General features: G+C 38.4%; 1 protein-coding gene across 1 annotated transcript in view; it reads right to left on the reverse strand.

Annotated features, from left to right (window-relative positions):
• The window catches only part of LOC116493024 (musculoskeletal embryonic nuclear protein 1), a 39,001-nt gene that overhangs the window by 9,262 nt on the left and 9,376 nt on the right, over positions 1-20,363 (reverse strand). The window contains exons 2-8 of the mRNA XM_032194128.1: positions 15,753-15,801; positions 13,825-13,920; positions 10,260-10,381; positions 4,744-4,856; positions 3,746-3,823; positions 2,699-2,848; positions 1,678-1,788 (exon numbers count right to left, since the gene is read on the reverse strand). Coding sequence (XP_032050019.1) covers positions 1,678-1,788; positions 2,699-2,848; positions 3,746-3,823; positions 4,744-4,856; positions 10,260-10,381; positions 13,825-13,920; positions 15,753-15,801 — 719 coding nt within the window. The remainder of the gene's footprint in view (positions 1-1,677; positions 1,789-2,698; positions 2,849-3,745; positions 3,824-4,743; positions 4,857-10,259; positions 10,382-13,824; positions 13,921-15,752; positions 15,802-20,363) is intronic.

Genomic DNA, 20,363 nt, shown 5'->3' on the forward strand with positions numbered 1-20,363 from the left:
CCGCCGAGGTGTACCTGAAGTCTCAGAACATTGTGTTCACCTCAGCAGCCAAGCAGTGAAAAGGAATGCTGGAATAGTGAAAGGAAGTAAGGGAGCGCACAGTTCAGTATTTACTAAGGCCCAAGAACCCCATTTAAGTGGCCTGGATAATAAATCACATTAAGACCTAGTAAATCTATAAAAATGTAAAAAATCTTAAAAAGTTCTGAGCAGTTTTCTGATGAAACTGTTTGGTTTAAGGCTTGGACATTTCTGATGTCTAGATTGTACAACAGATCTGCAATTTGTTTCTGTTGTCACCTCTTCGACACACTGCCTTGTCCTGCACAAGGTTTAGCTACGTAAGGAAAGCCGTCAGAAACAATCATTTAGAAAATTTGCAAAGCAAAAGTAACTGAAAACATCTCTGCAGGGTTTTAGAGCAGCACATGTTGACAATTATTAGAAGACAGACACTGAAAACTGCAGAAATTCTGTAGTGACTATTATACCTCTCTTTTTTAAAAAAAAAAAAACACTAAAGAATAAGCGGACTTAAAGGAAATTAAACAGAAGAAACCCATTTTTAAGCACATTAAATAGAAGATTGCGTTTTCAACAATATCAAGTATGGGACAGAATTATTCACAATACTGTAGCACAGCTCCTCCAATCAGATCAAGGTCCTGGATGGCAGGCCCTATACAAGGAAAAGTGAAAGAAACATTCCATCTCTCTTGCATTATATGAGAGGTACACATAACAGACTTAGAGAAACAAAAATAATTAAAGTCATCCATAGATATATTCATTTCACAAATAAGTAACCTATCACAACAGATTTTTGTTATACACTAAAGTGCACATTTGTCAAATATGCAAACAACACCTCCTATTAAAAAAGGTACTTTCAAATTATGTGGTCAAAAGCACACTTAGGACTGCATTTTTAGTGATATTTGGTGACTTCAGCAGTGACAGAGAGCCTTTCCCTTTGCAACCTCTTTGTCTTAAACCAGGACGCAAGGATAAAATGATTTTCACTACAAATCTTATGACCTTTTCTGCACAAAAAACGGAACTGCACCCTTTTCTCTGACAAAGAGAATCTTTAAATACAACTGTATGAAAATATAACTTAAATATAAAATAGTCAAATAGATTTGAGGAGACTTGGAAAAAATCTTTGTTCCACCTATTAGTTCCATAGGTACCTGGTAGCAAGTAAACATTTGTACTTAAAAAAATAACATTAAGTTACAGCTTGTAACCATAAACTATTCTGCTCTAGGAATTATGCTGCAAAAGCCAGTTTTAGTAATAAAACACACTAACTTAGTTGATTCAGATGCCTTTTTGAGAACATCTTACACTGTATCATTCACTAACCATAAATGAAAGATCGCTGTATCTGTTTTCTATGATCTTCTCTGAAATGTCAGATACAAATCACCTTAGTGGCTAGTCCTTAACAACGCTGTTTTCACATATGATGAAAAGACATTCTTGCATAATTGGTCAGTGTGTCTGTAGTGCAACTGAACTGCAAGTCTTCCAAATGCTTGCATTATGTTGGTAGACCTTGCTTTTAAGTCAGTTTGTATGAAAAGGGAGATGCAATTGCAACATTAAAACCCACTGACAGAGGAGTTCTTGCCATGAAACCTGCAAATACACAGGTCAGGGAATGTGTCATACAGGCAGACCAAAACGATGCTTCTTTTTCTTAATGGACTTTAGGTTGGTCAGTCTACGCAGGTCCTCTTCAGCGTCTGATTCCTCCATCTCATCGTCTGCTGAAATGAGGATCTAAAAATAAATTACAGTTTCTGAGTAACATGGATCAAAGTCATGGTCTTTCCTCATTCTACTTTTAACTTACTATTTTTTATGCTTGCAAAGGACTTTAGTATTTGCTCTAGGAAGAGCTTACAGAACATAAATGGGATTTACTGCCAGTACTATCAAAAAACTGCATTATGTCATGCACTCTACTGGAACCTCAAGTAAGTAAGAACCTCAAAGAAGGATGCATGCAAATTAATCTCTACTACAATCACAGACTCTTAACCTAAAGATTTGATTCCAGCACCTCCAGAACAGTGGGGGCAGCTTGTTGTTAACGTGAAAGGGAATACATAAGCTCCTCACCAACATTTGCAATTAAAATTTTATTAAAAAACAAAACATACAGGCAGCACTGCCCAGAATGCAGAAAACTGACTAAATGCATCAACTGACTAAAGCAAAAAACTTACCTTCAGAGATACTGCCCATCCAGGCAAGCTATACTAAATAATATTAAGTGGGCACTTTTAAAAAGTTATTTGCAAGAGCAAAGACAAGTACTTCTACAAAAATCAGGCCAATTGCCTCCTCCAGCTTCCTCTTACTTTAAGCCATTAACCTGTCTTCAAATCAGAATGGTCTGTTAGCTTTGTCCTCTGCGTGGGATCTGTAGAAGTAGTTGTAACACAGTTCACCTGTGACATTTACATGTATTACGTCTTCCTGCTCATTTGAAAAGAAAATAACTAACTGGTGAGTGGTGCGACATTAACTTTTCTTAACTGGTTTTCAGTTGCAAACACTAGGAACCACTGTTAGAGGTACATGCAAAGAATATCAAAACCGAGTTGAAAATGTTACAGTCAAATCAATAGAATGAGGGATGAACTGGATTGATATTGCATTAATTGCAGTAATGAACTCTACATACTTCAGACTCTGACTCTTCATGTGATGCTGCTCTCCTATATCGGACTTTACTTCCATTTCTCGAATCTTGTCCTGCTTCCTTTTCTTCGAGTTTAGCTTTTGTCTTCCCTTTCTTCATAAGAAAATTATCTACTACCCAGAACATTAATGCCTGGTAAAAAGAAAGAGGAAGGTGACAGTTCAGTTTTCCTCAGATCAGCATATGTTTGTTCAGTCAGCATTTGGACAGAATTAGGAAAGCTTAAAAATAGTTCTGAATTGGCCAAAAAGGTATAGTTTTTTGGCATACAGTCCCATGGCTTATTATACACTGCATGAATGCTCTAGGACACTTCCACTTTATTCTTTTGCAGAAGAGGAGAGAATAAGGAAAACAGTTGCTGTTCAGAGTGCTCATACATTAACTCTTTGTGTAGAAATGTGAATGGCTTAGGCAGACATCTTATTGCAACAAACTTTCAGTTTGCAAAGATAAAATCCATGCTTGAACAAATTAATGAAAGCAAAAGCTGCCAGCAGGTATTACATGCAAAGATACCATCTCTGACTCTTGTTCTTAAATCCCAGATTGCTGGAAGGGTATTCTTTATGAAGGCTGATTACACACTTCCCTTTCCTTCCACTCCTGCATAGGCCAGCCGCTATCAGCTGTCATCAGACACAGGATACTTCACAGTACAGCCATCCTTAGCCCAACTGTTTCCCAAAGCAAATTTCATCGTCATTTCATAATTTCTATGTCAGTATTTTAGTAGTACATTCAATCTACTGAAGTCATCAGCCCAAAAGGGTCAATGAAGCATTTCTACGCCTCTTCTCAGCCTGGTTACTTAGCTCAGTATAGGTTTCAGCTAAGAATAATCTACATATCCAGGCATTTTCTCCATTCTTTAACACCCTTCCTTTTTAAAAATTAAAATAACTTAAACATCGAGGTACATTATGCTATATATTTAAGGATTAACATTTAAGGATTAATGTTATTTAACTATTATATGGGAGAAAATTACAAGTAAACATCTCACAGAAGCATGCAAGTTGTACTAACATTAACAAAGAAGGGAACTATCAACATGACGATAGCCAACTCCAACTGGGGGTTCTCTATAGGATTCAATAAAGCTACCTGTGAAAAGAAAAGGATTAAATTCAGATCATGGCAGCACGTGCTCACAACTTGATTAGTAAATGCAATTATTTTTGTACTAGCTAACACTATATAAGTAAGTTATGTGAACCTAAAAAGGACAGCTTTGTGTAAAAAGGAAAATATTTAGGACAGCTTATAAATCACAACAGATAAGTAAGCGGGGCTGGCAATAAACTTATCTCTGTTGTTTTTGTTTATAGAATTCTGAAGAGATGCATTCAAACCATCTTGGCCATTTTCGAGCTGTATGCTCTCAAGGAACATGTTTTTAAGTTTTATCTTAAGAAAATTCAAACAGACCAGAGCTTTACAAAATACACAGTAAGGAGAAGATTCAGAGTTCCCAAATTAGTCCAAACAATATAATAGGAACTAATTGGTTTTAATGCGCTACAGCACCACACCCCATCACTTCTGAGTATTAAGTTACACAGATGCTAAAATAAATATTTATCCAGTCATCAGCAATTGGCTTCACTAATCCACTGCAAATTACTAAAAGCCTACAAATTAGGTTTATGAACAAAACTGTGCAAAGGAAATCTAAACTACTACAGAAAGCAAAACAGAACAGCTTTGAAAAAGGATTAAGAAAATGAGAAAAGGAAAAAACACTATCTACCCAGACAAGTAGATAGAATAAAATTTTATACATTGTAGTATATATTTATATAAACATAAAACAATAAATATTTTTCCTGGCAATGAATGACAGAAAGCCTATTTAACTGTACCCTAATCAAGGTACAGGAACATACTATTCCCAGAATTAAATGGCATGGATTGTAGTCTGTTTTGATGGACAAGTCAACCAATTAAACACTGGAACATTAGAAATCTATGCTTTATGGCTTCCACCTGAAATTCATTTGTAAGATGGTGTAAAAAACACAAACCTCCTTCCACTGAGGTATCAGAAGCACTATAATGATGATGGTTTTCTCAAACATCATAATCATGATGTACAGAGCACACTGCCCCACCCAGGCACTGCACTGCAGTGGGTCACCTGCAATAAGGAAGAAAGGTTCAAGAGATACGTATGCTTCATTTTACTTCACAGCAAACATTTCAGAAAAGCAGTATTAGAGGAAGGGCACCTACATCCCCTCACAGTGCCTTCCACTATTTCCTTAGTGCTGTTCCTTGCCCTCCCTCAGCCTCACCTCAATTTTCAGAAAGTATCAGTTAGAAACTGAAAATACACAGACTTCATCCAAGTCAGTGGTGCCTGCTTATGTGCTATTTTACCTAATCTGATGGTGAGCTAGATATAGCTGAGTTACCTTTATTTCTCACAAAACTGTTCTTTTTTCTCCTCTATCACAAAGCACTGAGTTTCCTAGAAGGGTAAAACTTAAAACAAACATGGCTGAGGAGAAGCATCTTTCCCTTCACTACTACTTTAAATAGAAACATGAGGATTTCTGCCATTCTCCCTAGACTACCTTAAGCATATCTTTCGTCTCTACAAAGTTGGCTGCTGTAACTAACCAATCTTAATTGCAGCAACAGGTGCAAGCACCGATATGAAAAAAAATTAGTTGAACAAGAAGTTAACTAAGATCACATTTTCATTTCAGTCTGAAAGGGTTTGAAGCTCTGCTGCACCCCATTAGAACATGGCAGAGTGAAAACCTGAGTGCATTGCTCTCTGCCAACAGAACAAAGACCATCTTAGACAAATATCGGAACAGGAAAGCTTTGTAAACTATTAGAAAGCTTTGTAAACTATTCCGTGAAAGCAATGAGAGAGAAAAAAAAAAAAAAAAAAAAAAAAAAGGAAAAGAGAGGAACGGTATGCCTAGCAGCTTTGCAGGGGAGCTTAAAGCAGCACTTCACTGGAAATGAAAAGGAAGCTTTGGCAGGGGCTGTTAGCTCTTTAGACTTCCCAGCAGCCTTCTGCACCATCTTCAAACGCAGCTTAGAACTCTTCAGGCTGGGGATGAACAATGTGCAATGGAAATTCAGATGCCTTTAGGTATTTGTAATGCATAATGGATAGTTGCTACTTCCTTTTCTGGAAGATTTCTGAAAGCCTTTCAGTACTAATACTTGGTAATAGTCTTGAGACTTACTGTTTGCTGCTTAAATGCTAGAAAGAAAAAACGATAAATCAGATCGGAGTCCAAGACAAAGGACATTTTCCAAGTAAGTTTTAGAGTAAGAGCTAATGGATCAACACTCAGTAGTCCAAAAGAAAAACAGTTAAATAATCAAGTTTTATAGTTATGCACTGCAGTTTAAGGTTTCTTTTGTGGGAAAAAAAAAAATAATTATATATATATATAAGATTTGAAGGCAGAAACATCAGTAATTCTTAAGTAAGCAACTGTGATTCTTCTGGGGATGCAAGGCCTGAGTTAAATTTGATAATGAAATTGTATACTCCGCATTTTTATTTGCATTCTCTGGTTTTCTTCAGTAAGTAGCAAATATGGAAAAAATGAGATCTCTACAGACACTTTCAAACCAAGTTTTTTAAACAATTTTATAAATTATGCAATTGGAGTAAAAAATGTTAATAGCACTGTCACATCCAGGCAGTGTTCCCAAGAATATCTGGGACATTCGTACAGTCAAAGATTCAGTGCATAAACTCAAATCAGAACTTTAAAGTTAATTTTGAAGCCATTAAGTCCTAATTTCATTTCCAAAGTTTGGGACAGTCTTTTGAATTCTGATTTTATACCTTCCATGTATAATCTGCACACTTAGAACGTCCTGCAAATTAAAATAAATTTTGCTAATGCAAAAAAAAAAAAAAGCAACAAAACAATCCACATTAAAACAGAAACTGAAAAATTTTGAAGCCTCACCAATGACAACTGTAGCAACACTTATTTTTTTTTTAAACGTTGGGCAATGGTAAATCGTCTTATATGAGGGCATCAGCTACTTCATAGAATTTGTGGTTATAGACAGCACTTAAACAAAATACCTGTGATTCCTCTGTCCTGTAGTGTGTTTCTGTTCAAATCCTGAGGAATTTTCTTACAAAAATGTCAACTCACTGAACCAAGACCAATTTTCAAAGCTTTTATAGCAAGTGCCTATCTACCCTACAGGTAGGCCATAGGTAAATGAGTTGTTCTGCAAATCACAAGCAAAGAGCTAGAGGGAAAAGATTCATCAAATGCAACTCCTAAGCTTGGCCATCTGAAAAGCACAGCCCGATTTACTTGTCAATATAGTTCATTGTCAGCCAGCAGGGCTTTGTCGCCTATTTTCTTCTCACAGCAGCTAAAGTAGCTACCACAAGAAGGGAAGAGGAATGCAGGGAACATTGTTTTTGGTACAGATCACAACTGCTTTTCTCCTATTTACATACTCTGCTATATAAACTGCTTCTGCACTTTCAGCTGCTGACATAATCAATCTGATAATACAAAACTGGAAATGTGAAGACAAATCTAATAAGTTTAAAAATGCTGACATGAGAATGCCCTCAAAGGAGCATCATGCTAGTTGTTTGTAAACCAGCACGCAGTGCTGTTTTGCTGTACTACCAGTGACTATGTTGATATTTTGGTATCCATTCTTTCCTTGAGGCATTTACACTTAAAAACTATCCTCCATATAAAGAGAGCCTTTTAAAACCAGCAGGACAACTGCTATTTTTATGACAGCTTCTCAAGTAATGAATCACCAGGGATCAAGTAATAGAGCTAAGACGGGAAATGAGCTCACAGTGAGAATTAACTTGAGACAAATGATTATTTAGGCTCTAGAAACACAAACATCACTCAATCAAAAGAAGAGACTTGCTGTTTTGTGGGCTTTGTTTTTCCACACTTGCAAACAAACAAAAAACATACCGATCTTCAAGCAAAGGCCTTCCTTTAGTACTTCAGATAAAATGGCACACGCCTCCCAACACATTTTAGTGAGCAGCCACCTTGCCACTCGTGTGCTATACATCCATGTTTACCTCCAAATATGAATCTAAACATCCTTGAGACCCCACAGAACTGCAGTTCCTTTTACCCCACTTCATTTATTTATTTTTAAGGATCTTACAAAACATAAGATGAGCTTTCCTGTAGCCAAGGTGAAAAATTTCAGATAAAATGGTAGTAAGTGGGCTTTCATTTCAGAAACAGCAGTGGTGCTTAACAGAAGAGGGCAGCAAACAACCCAGTGTGACTTGCCCTTTTTAGACAGTTCCCAATTTCTTGCATGGGATCTAACCTTACTGCACAGCTGTCAGCAGTAACTGTCCATCTGGTACCTAGTTCTCTTCATGCTGGAAGCTTTTCCCACAAAACTAATGAAAACAGATTTACAAGAAACTTTTTATTAGTCCTTTTGATAGCTTGTTTAACAAAAAAACATCACACTAAGGTCAGAGGCAGCACATTAATGAAGATAAGAAGAAGAAAGTCACTAACAGAATGATCTGATATTGGAAAGAAAAACTAATTAAAGAGGAGTTAGAGAATTTTATAAATGACTTTTACAAATTTTCGATCTCCTAACACAAAATGAAAGTGAAGGATCAGTCCCAGCCCACTTTGACATAAGTAACAAATTCAGCTGTGGATCTTAAAAGCTTAGCTAATGCAGCAACAGATGCCTAACTAAAATAAAAATGGGTTCATTTAGAAGCCAGTAAGTGATGGAAATATTTGCAGGAGAGTCCCCACATCCTCCCATCCACTGAGACTACTTATTTGTGAAAGGAAATTAAAATGGGAGAAGGGAGCTCTCACAAGAAAAAACAATGCTATGAGAGGAAAAACAAAACAAAACAAACAAAAAAAACCTCTAATATTTAACATGATTATGACTACCTACCTGTAATGGTAACAGATACAGAACAAATTTTGCTCTGAGCAGAAAGCCGATTTTACATGGGGTAAAAGCTATGAAAACATTTCAAATAGTTTCAAGCCAAGTCAACAATCATAAAAGGGGATTTTGAGCAGCAGGTCTCAAAGCTGTCAGAAGGTAAGTTCAGCAATGTCTCGGCCCTTTAACCTTCCCTGAGCATTGGTGCTTACCTAACCCCTTAGAAACTTAAGTCTCGGGACTGATCTGGAGAAACTATTTACTTTTCTACATATGGCAAATTTTCTGACAGTTTAGCTCTCTGCATCAGTTCCCTAAAGAGTGAGATGAGCACCAGCCCAAGGAAAAGAGTGAAAACATTTGGACAGTGGTACGTGGGGAAAAAAAGAAGATAAACAGTGTTGTGGCAGCATTGATTTAAACAGCATTAATGGCCATAAACTGTAGCCTAAGATATACATTCATTCGACATTAATTTAACTTTTAAAAATGTACTAATGGTAGAGGAAGCTATTTCTCCCAATAGATAAATGCCTGGCATATATATTTTAAACCTCTGACATTAAAAACAAACAGCAATTAACGCTATTTGATTTAATTGCAAATTTCCCAACCATTTAAAGTACTTGATTTTAACAAGGCCTTTATTAATTCTTAATTCTGTTAGCCACTTGGGTTTTTTGTTTGGTTGGCTATTTTTTATTTTTTTTTTGTCTTTCTTATACAAAATCAAATAATGATAATTATCAAACTGCTACAAAAGCTTTTAGTTTGTTAGGCAAACATTATTATTATTATTTTTAAACTACAGTGTGTTTTTTTCTCTGGTAAAGAGCCATAGCTCTCTTGTAAGACAACCCCTCCCTCCCCGCATTCTTATTTCAAGGAGCTTCAAGTGCAATTTTTAGTATTTATACATTTAGTAATTACATCTGAAAATATTAGGTTGAACAGAATTGAATGCTGTGTACATAATATATCAAGTTTTTTTGCATCTGCAAATCCACAGTTTCTGCAGGTCAGCAGACTGCAGTGGCTAACAGAAAACAAAACCCACAACTTCAGATGAAACTAATTTCACTTCTGTATTTCTTAGCCTGTAAGAAAGACTTGTGCATTTTTCATCAGATACAAGCCCCACGCGCAGGAGTTCAAGTGATCCCTACTTGAGGACAAGCACATTCTCTTTGCAAAGATATGTGCTTGTTTACTTTAAAGAGGGCTGGCAGAATGCTCAACCCGTATCTTCAGACAACGGCATGCGGTGCAGTGAAAGCTTTAATAGGAAATGATGTTCCAGCTATCATTATTTAAAGTGTTTCAGAGTACATTTATCCTGTTGTTTTTTAACCTGAGATTAGCCAGTACCATAATTTGTTCAATCACTCCTCACAACAACAAAACCAAGCAGTTGTTCCAAGCCTCACTAAATGCTTAAAGACTTGTTAAACTTTGCAACACAGAATTTGCATGCCAAGATACAGGGTGCTACTGACGAGTGGAATTCTACAGTAGCCATTATAACAACTGTGTAATGACTTAAAGGTCAGTGAACTGTTAGCTGAAATATGCCAAAATTCTGTCTTGGAAAGTATTTTAGTGCAACAATAGAAATATTTACCATATTCACCAAAGCGAAGGGACTCCCACTGCTGCCATTCCACAATGCTGCTGACTGCACGTATACCAGCGTAGATTAACAGCATCCCTAATGTGGCATCTAACAAGAAGTTGATAAGGTACCTAAAAGGAAAAATGTAAAGAAAACAAGGAGCAAGGGTCCAATTTCTGTAAGTTCCATGTAATTTTACACAATTGATAGGTATTCATTTATGTTGAAAAGCCACATCACTGAGATTAATCATTTACCCACTTCTGTACGTACATAGTGTAAAATTTATAGATAGTTTTATGGGAGTCTTAACATTCTGTTTCTGACCTTAAACTTAAGCTTCAACTTGTATTTCCATGAACTGTGTGTGTGCATCCTCTGTATAAACTCCAATATTCATTTTATGTCTTTAAATTAAAAACAGGTTTCCTTCAGTTCATTCTGCATAGAAACACTGTATTTGAATAAAACCAGGGGAATAAAAGGAATAAGCTAATTTACTTTTTTTAATTCTTAACACCTCACAGAATTTGAAGGAAAAACAAAACAAAACAAAACACAACAACAACCTAACAACCCAAAACACTTTCATTCTAATGGGGGAGGCCCCACAAGGAGTTCTCTCTTGCTTGAAGGAGCACTCTACTAGAGCTGACAAGGAACAACGGTCACTATCAAAGCCACTATCAAAACCACATTTCAAATTACTTCAGAGTTTAGCAGAAAGTGATTTGCTTTAGGACTTCAAATCGTATCTAATAAACATCTGAAATCGAATCTAGAACTAGCCTTCCAAGGAAAAAAATACAGTGTAAAGGACACACAACGGCTGCACTATTAATTGTTTCAGAAGGAACTCCTGGGATCTCGCCTATGCCTCAAGAATCCAGAGATCACCGTGGGTTTCAAATTAATTCTTAGGTCCATTAAATGGTGTAGCTGAACTTCAAAGCATCTTGCAGGTCAGTTTGGTTTGTTTACTATTGCTCCGTTTTGGCTGAACAAAACAGCAGCTGAGAAAGAGCCAGCGAAGGTTATCCCAGCTGCACATCACACTGGAAATCCCTGTGACTGAGTCTTGTTTGGCAATTCCAAATACTTACAGTAAATTCAAGAGTCCATAGGATCTAGAATCCTATTTTCAGAATCTGTTGAAATAACAAATCAGAGAGCTGGGGGCTCCTGCTGGCCGCAGAGGCAAGTCCACGTGGACAAAATAACATCAGAAAGTGGAAAGCAAATACACAGTATGTGCAATCAGAGCAGTAAAGGAGGAGCTGCTTTGATCCTCAAAATCTCATTCAAGCAGCAGCTCAAGAATAAAAATGAATTGAACGTGCCTTGCTTCAGCGAAGATGTAGCCACAAAGTTTCTAAAAACAGCTATTTTCTAACGGCTGTGTCAGATCATAGTTTTAATGAACTTTCTCTTTGAGGAACGCAGAGATCAAGGCTTAGTGCTTGACAGAGGAAGCCCAGCACTTACAGGAGCCGCTTGAGGCCACCAGGGGCTGCTCTAAGCCCGCGGCAGGAGGGCTTCCAGCCGGCCAGGCACAGCCGGCACCCGGGGCAGCGCTGCCGGCAGCAGGAGGGCTCCGAGCACCAGAGGTGGCTGCGAGCTGGCCTGAGCCAACACTGCCGCTCACAGCCAGCGGGCAGCCTGCACCACCAAACCCCGCCGGCTGCTTTGGCTATTCCGAAGTCCTCACACAGCAGCCCTGTCCGAGGTGTTTGAACAGAGGGTTTATCAGCTTTCGGCTTATCCCGTACCTGCCTGACACAGAGCGTTGCGTTTCCAAAGTAACAAATGGCAGCTTCCAGTCGTGGTCCTTTCCAACCACGATGTTCTCTAAAACTACCTTTTCTGGCTTTGTTTTGAAAAAAAAAACCCTGCACTACGAAGCAGGAAAGCACAGAAAGCTACCCGTGTTTGGGTTTGCTGACTCATATTACTATTATTTGAAGTCACATACAGAAACACTGCTTTTACTCAGGAATTTTGACCCACTTGTAACCTTTAAGATATATTTTTCCCCAACAAAGGACAAGTGGCTTTGGTTGATAGAGCATGCTATTTTTTCTGCCAACAAGGAGGACCTGCACCCTTATCTGAGAAACTGCCCAACTCCACAGTTATCCTAAGAACAACAAATGACAGCCGTGCCTTTGTTATGTGTCACACTACATCTATGTTAAAAGGGGCATTTGAAAATAAAGTTATGTAGACGATACAGAAACATGTAGAAGAGAACACACGTTAGCAAACCTTCTATTTTAAAAACTCAGACAATACAAAAAGTTATTTTTGAAATGTTTTAATGAAGTATTAAGCTTTGACTTTGAATGCTAATGATTCTAAACATGCTTTGGTTAGCTTGTTTAAATATATACATGAAAATGAAATAAAAGCAATTTACACCTGTCAGCTTTTAAGATTTTCCTGATAATTTACAAAACAGTAACCAAAAAGATCTTACAATGATACCCAGTATTACTGAAACTCTCATATTTATGTCTTCTGCAGCCGGTGTGTTAAAATAAATGCATTTTCCCTACCAAAATGCTTTGTGTTGGGAGGAGAAAAGCAGTGTTCTACTGGCACATTTATAGCATGTGGAAACAGAGGAAACTAAGGAGAAATAAGGCAAATAAAACATTTAGTCTTACGAAGCAACAAACATATTCCTTGAGCTATTTAACTCCTTTGTTTACCAAAGGACATCTGTGAGCAGCTGCCAAGGAAGGAATGGCATTTGGTTTTCAGGGGCAAATTACTAGACTTTTAGAAGTAATTTTACAGTTTCTATTACAAGAAATGCGTAGGCTTCTTTGAGCATGAGCCCCATCAATAAGAAACCCAAACAATTGTCATTTGCTTCAGCAGCTCCTCTAAAAAGCCTGACAGGGTCTTAGTCATAGATTCTTCAGGTTTAATACACTATAGTGAAATGCTTACCTACTTAGTCACACTGCTCCAAGTGTGAGATCACAAAATTTAATTTTTGCACTAATTGCCTCGGTACCAGGCAAGATTTCCTGCTTTTAACAAAGTGAAAATGATACTGCAGTAGCTGATGCAGTTTTCTGAAGAAAATATAAGCAGGGACAATCTTTGCTCAATATCCCTGAAAGCTACCTGACTTTATATTAAAGCCTTGTTGCAGTGAATGATGAAGCTGGAGGCCAGTGTACACAACTTCACATTCACTTCCACTGGTTCCTGGTATCTCTTACCTCCTTCAGTAAACAGCCTTATATTACAATGAGCATCCTAAGTCCTCATTCAGTAATTAGAAGGGAAGAAGCAAGTTTACTCTCGGTCTAAAACACCCATACACAGACCAGAAAACAAAACAAAACAAAACACAACAGCTTTCTGAGGTCCTGCCAGACATAACCTAAAAGAGCAGATTTCTGATCCTTGATTAACTAAGCTTAAAACATGGTATTTTGAAAGTGACTGACTTTTTGCATGCAAATTTGTTTCTCTGATATATCTTGCATTACTGTCCAAGTACAGCAAACTCAACAGTAAACCTCCATAAAGACCAACTATTCAATAATTAAACACTCACAGTGAACAAGGGTCTTCTTCTGTAAGGTCTGATAAATAGACGTTTGCAAAGTGGATGAACAACATCCCTATGGCTTGCTTGGAAGTATCTAAAAACCTGTAGAGAGTAAAAAACAGCTTTTAGGACACTCAAAACTGTTTACAACGCAGTAGGAACACTGCAAATTTATATTAATATTCCATCCCAATTACTCATTTTTCTTCAAATCAGAACACCAGAAGGATAACATGCCATAGTATTTAACTTACTTAACCATGTTCCACTTTAAATTCAACCCTTTGCTATTTTTTTCTGGAAAAATGTTGCTAACAATAAATCAAATCATACCAACGTGAGGCCTTGGCACTGAAAATTTAAAGACAAGAGAGATCCTCCTGGTATCATATGCATTATCCATGAGCTAATCTTCACTAAACCTATTTAAGTCTTTAATAACCTCCTGTAAACAATGAGTACCTCAGGTTCGCAAGATATTTCAGTCCTTTTATGTTTATGTATTTTTAGTAAGTTTATGGCAGGGATGGAGGTAAAATTGTCATCACTTACTTGTTGATGAACAATCTAATAGCTGGCTAATGTTTCCTTTATCTATAGCATTTTGCTAAAACTCCATCATTGGTATTTTTCACCTAAAAGCATGAAGTAGCCTCCCTGAATTTTAGCTAAAGCACAACAGCTTCAAGACCTCACTGCAAAGGAGTTATCACCCTGAAACTACCATCTCCAAAGCAAAAGACAGACAGGAAGAAAATAGTTTCCTACTTACTGTGAACATATTTAAAAACAACATCACTCAGGTACAGATTCAACATTGATCCCAGCCCTTTCCAACTCTTTTATTATCATATACTAATTAACTTTCCACGATGATTTATTAAATATGTTAAATATAGGAATTGTGTCAGAAGTATTACATAGGCAAGAGTGTGTTATTTATACAGACCAGCACTCATTTTGCCTGTTGCTTCCACGTCTAAAAAAAAGCCCCAAAATAGATCCAAACAATATTATATGCACAAATTCATCTGCCCTCCCTGACAATTTGGTATTAAACTTTATTCTTTCTCATTCATTGCCCAACACTGAGAGCACAAAGTTGGAGATGAGGCAGGAAGCCAGAACGTTACTTATCTAATCACTACAACGTACTATAAATAACAATACTCAATCTCAGAACTAGATTCTTGGCTTAAAAATTAAAAGCTACCGCAGCGCTAGCCAGAATTTCAGGCTGAGGTAGACCATAGTACACAAACATTTTGTATTTATTTTTTCCAATAAAATAAAGGTCAAGATTAATTATGAAAAGCAGCACTGTATGATGAATTTAATCATCATGAATCAAAGATGAATATCAGCCACTGAAGAAAAAACAAAGCACTACAGTCTACAACAGCTGAAACAATCAACAGCTTAAATTTTACACCAGTCTCTACTTAAACCTAAGACAGGTTATGTTGGCATCACAATACAAAAACATTTAAAAAGTCATAAAAACAAATATACTTTTTATACCACATATTCTTTAACAGCTTATGAAATCAGATCTTTTACCGTACCATTTTCTCTATTACAAAAACTAGGACAGCTACAGAACAAGAACATCTGTTTAAGCTTAGCATCTTGGGGCAGTTTTACTTTCCATCCTCAGGAGGAAATGCAACTTTAAGCTTTACGTCTAAATGTGCATCTTCATGAAGGTTCCTGGCAATGTCTCGTGGGAATGAACTAGCGGGGAAATATTCTTAAGAACACAACATTTCGTTAAATCCTGTATTTTTGTAACTGTTTTGTTCATCATTTATTCATCACTTTCTTGTCATCATTTTTTTTTTTTAATCATCATCACCACATGCAGACAATCATTCTATAAATTTCTAAAACATGCAAGAAGCTAAAATGAAGGAGTGAGCCATGCAGGAACATACCATATTCTCCAAGGACGTCTTTCATGCTTTGGTTCTCTGAAGCGCTTTACTACAAAAGAAAGGAACAATTGGAGATAATCAGCAACTCGCAGAGCAACAGAAATATAGAGAAGTAAAAGCAAATCATCTTGCAGAAGCGTTACTCCTCAATAAATTAGGCCTTATACACCTGTATTTCACTTTATGAAGCTCTAAAGATAGATTTTAAAAGCAATTGTCTCCCTTCTATCACCTACAAATAATCTGTTACCTGACCACCATTTCCATGGCCTTAGCTTTTATGATCACCCAACCAGAAAATTTAATTTCCAATAGTAAGGCAGGTTCAGGATATTACAAGAAAAAGCAGTTTCTTTCACTCACTGGAGATCAACAGTCAAATAGGAAAGTATTACTTGAAGTGTAGGGGCAATCTATAATATCAGAAATAAATCAAAAGAATTAATAACAAGACAAACATTCCCTGACAAAGTGTATTTATTTTCTGGATGACAAATTGGACTTTTGTGTGCAAATTGAATTCCAGAAGGGAAATCGGACAGATTACTTAATCAGATACTCCCTTCACAGGAAGGTTGATAGTTGTTAGCCTACAAAAAAGACAAACTCAAGGAAAAAGCCATATTAAAATAGAAGCCAACTACACACAAGGAAAACCCAACTCACACGGATATATTTGACCGTCTCCATCTTCTTACCACTGACAACATGAGCAGTTACGTGCCAAGAAGCTCTCCGTGCCCCCACGAAGGAGCAGAAGTCCAGGGGGCTCAGAGGGACTGGGGGCATCACGGGACCCCTTTTGGGATGTGCGGAAGATCACTGGGGGATTTATGGGACTTATTAAGGGTTCTTTAGGGGGGGAGCCAAAGGTGGGGAAAAAGAGGGGTGAAGGTGATTTGTAGAGGAAAAATAGAGGGGTAAGGGATAAAAGCAACCAGCCATACATAAGGGTGGCTGGTCTGTAGCCTCGTACCACCTCATCTACACAGCTTGTGCCGTCTTCAGACACTGAAGGTCTTTTACTGCCCAGAGTCTTTCCATACCACCTCAAGTTCAGTGTCACCAATCAGTGCCTTTAACATCAATCTCGAACAATAACCATTTATGCTATTATTTCAGAGGCTGTCTCTTAAAAAAAAAAAAAAAAAAAGTTTTAAGCCTTGGTTCCCCTCCTCCCCTTCAACTTGCAGAGATTCTGCCTTGAAGGCACAAACCCCAGCAGGTCAGGCAAAATATCAGTAGGCTTTGTAACAGGTTTCTCCAGGTGTTAGAGATGCATAAAATGGGATGCATACAAATGGGATGCTGTATATATTCTAGTTTCTGCACTGTTACTGTCTCTGACAGCAGAGATAAATTGTGTTTTACCCCCATATAATATGTCCATTAGAAATTAAAACTGACAAGAGGAAAAGACTGCACATTACCCCAACAATAAAGTTGTAACAGCAATGTTCGCCAGCAGTTTTCCCTGTGAACAGCATGCCATAAATATAAAACCTCTGTTAAGAAACAAGCACTGCTCAGCTGAGTTCACCAGCTTACTGTTTATGACAAAACCACCCGGGCCACAACATGGATTATTTTAATTAGTGTCACTTTTGCAAATGACAAAGAAGCTCCAAAGCAAGTCAAAATAAGTGGCAGAACTACAAGTTGCAACTTACTGCAGGTTTTGTGCAAGGCACTTTCCTGCAGACCCAGTAGGAATTAAACTGATAAGATTTACAGACTTCGGGGGAAGAACTCCAAGTTCAGGTTTTTGTCTATTAGCACTATGAAGAAGTTGTATGAGCTCATGAATTCCTTTCTTTAGATACATACTCACAAGAAGAGATTACTTAAAAACAATTCCACCAAGACCTTTTTCTCAGTACTGACAGAACACGAAACGTCTTTGGACCCTCTGAATTTCTCCGTCCAATTCTGAAAACATTTCACTGGAGTTAACACTGAAGAGGAGAGTTACCTCTGAAAGGCTCCACTGACAACTTCAGGGATGCTTTATACAGCCGACCATACCACAAACTTCCACCCCACTCCGTTACAAAAATTAAATGACGTGCTGTGTTTAAGTGCTCTACAAGCTGCTATCTGATGAACGTGGGCCTACAGATTTGCAAGCCCAGCCAACCTACACGAACCAGGCTGTGTTCTCAGTGGGGTTTCTCGTAGCTCCATGCAGACAAACATCAGGCACCTGGGACATACGAAGGCCCCGGAGGTATTTCTGCATGGCTGGGGTTTTGCTGCCACCCAGAGCACGCTATCGCTCTGGAGGGGCTCAAGGCTCAGGGGAAAGCAACTTGCCTTCCTTGCAGTGAGGGGCATGGCATATCTCCTGCAGCGAGCTGGGAAAGCAGCTCTTGCCCACCCCAAACCTGTGGCTGCGGCACGGGACATAGGCTTGTTTGCAGCGTGAGGCTCGTGCTACCAAGAATTCACTGTATTTAACATTAATTACCTAATAACATTCAGAATTCCATGCTGAATTATGAAGGAAGAGAGAAGTGCTGCTAACTTATACTTTCAATGCCATCATTTTTCAGGGAAGGCAACAAAAAAAATAAAACAACCAACAAGCACGGGGCAGCCAGACAGGCAACCGACAAGGGAGGCACACAAGGCAGAGCATGAGCTGTGCGAAATTCAAGTTCAGTGAGTTGTCTTCATGTTTCATGAAGTTTCTGGGGATAACGGAAAGGTTTCTAACAGTTACTTCAACATAGTACGTTTTACATTTAGTATTCCAGAGATCTGGAAATGCACAGGGAAGAATAAAGGCCATTTGTATGAACACAGACCAGAGGTGAAGTAAACCTCTGCGTGCTGTCCATAGGGAAAGCAACACTTGAGCCTGCACGAGGAAGTCAGCCTGCCCTTCTCTCCCTTCTTCACCCTAAGAAAGAAAATCCCCCAGGAAAGACCTTCCTGATGCGAAACAACATCACTATAGAGGTAAGCACTCCCGGTTTCTGGACGTTTTTTCTTGTATCAGCACCAAAAGTGACCCGATGAAGTGTTCAAAATGGGTCTGCTCACCGCGTTTTACTGAATTTCTTAGACACGCATTCTGGCAGCTCACAATAAGACTCTTTCTGATCCAAATAAAGATCTAAGAAGATTTCTGTAGCTCACCAATTTAAAATTCAAATGAATGAAAGCAAGCTGAAGAATATTCAATGTGTTTGACGTTCTCCGCAGCTGCACTGCAATAACCCTGCTCCTCCCACGACAGAGCTGGGAATTCCACCTGTATTCCAGCACCTCTCAAAACTTCTTCGAGACGAGGTCAAAACCAAAGCGTGTCACAAAATGTTTCATAAACCTCCTCCTCGTCACCACCACCAGACCTCAGCAAAGCAACAGCCGAGCCACCCAAAGGGAAGAAAATGGAAAGGGGGAAATTCACCGAGGCTAAGATCACATTTGCACGTCACAGATGCAAATCTGCTAGTACGTGTGGGCAGCTACAGCACAGACAGAACCAGCTCTAATGAGAGAGGCAGCAGGACACCGACACGAGCTGTAACCAGGGAAATTCCAACATGACAGAAGTAGAAAATATCCAGCGAGAGCAGCTGAACTCTGCAACAAGGTGCCCAGAAGGGTGAAACCCAGGGGTCCCTTCCAGCAGAAGTCAGCCTGGGGGGTGTAAAAATCACCGTCCTGCGATATGATGCTTAAGGGCTCCAGGATCTGAGCCACGTACTCAAGGACCAAAGTTCAGCAAGCTACAAGTCATACACACACGTTTACTGGAATGCACAGAATTTATGAATGAGGAGCCTGCTGCAGCTGGATCATGTAAGAAGTCAACCACGTATGCAGGCCAGATTTCAATGATTTCCAATCCTGTTTAGGAAGGCTGTCACAAACCCCATTCCACTTGTTACCACCAGCAGTTTGCCAAAGCAGTGGGAACCACGTCTGTTACAAACAAGAAGATGCACACTAATAATTCCTGAAAATCCTGTAAGGATAAATGATTTGCACCATCATGGAATGACATCACCTGTGCTCTTTATCATATTTTTGAACTTACCTCCCGGTTCACACAGCTTTTAAGAGGCTTGTAGTTGGAGTTTCACTTGATCCCCTCATTATTTCTTTGGTAGCAGCAAAGAAGGAATAAGAAATTACAGATTTCTTTACACTAATTTTTTTAAACTAACCTTGCAAGAAACTACATGTCTAACAAGAACGAGCTAAGCATGCCTTACAAAAGGATAATGAGTCTGTAAGCCACAAACCAGCTTTTGCAACGCTTTTGAGCTCAGCATCTCCCTCCATTCAGTTTAGAAAAAGGAACGTAGGTATTTACTTACTTGTTTTAAACAGACGTAATAAATGTGTGACTTTGTTAACACAAAAGACTGAAAGAACAAGTGCTTTTGTCATGCTGCTGAACATTTTTCTGGACAAAAAAGAAACGGCTCCATGTGCTTGGTAATTCACTCTTTGCCCCACTGTAATTCTTCCTTTTCTCCCTGTGCCTCATTAACTACAAGTGTGGAGCTCAAGCACTGGCCACCCTGCAAGCCTGCTGCTCATGGTTTTGCTCTTTGCCTGGACCACTCACTCCTGGACACATTCAGCACCAGCTGC

The sequence above is a fragment of the Aythya fuligula genome, chromosome 10, assembly GCF_009819795.1.
Source record: "Aythya fuligula isolate bAytFul2 chromosome 10, bAytFul2.pri, whole genome shotgun sequence".
In the NCBI taxonomy this organism is placed as follows: Eukaryota; Metazoa; Chordata; class Aves; order Anseriformes; family Anatidae; genus Aythya; species Aythya fuligula.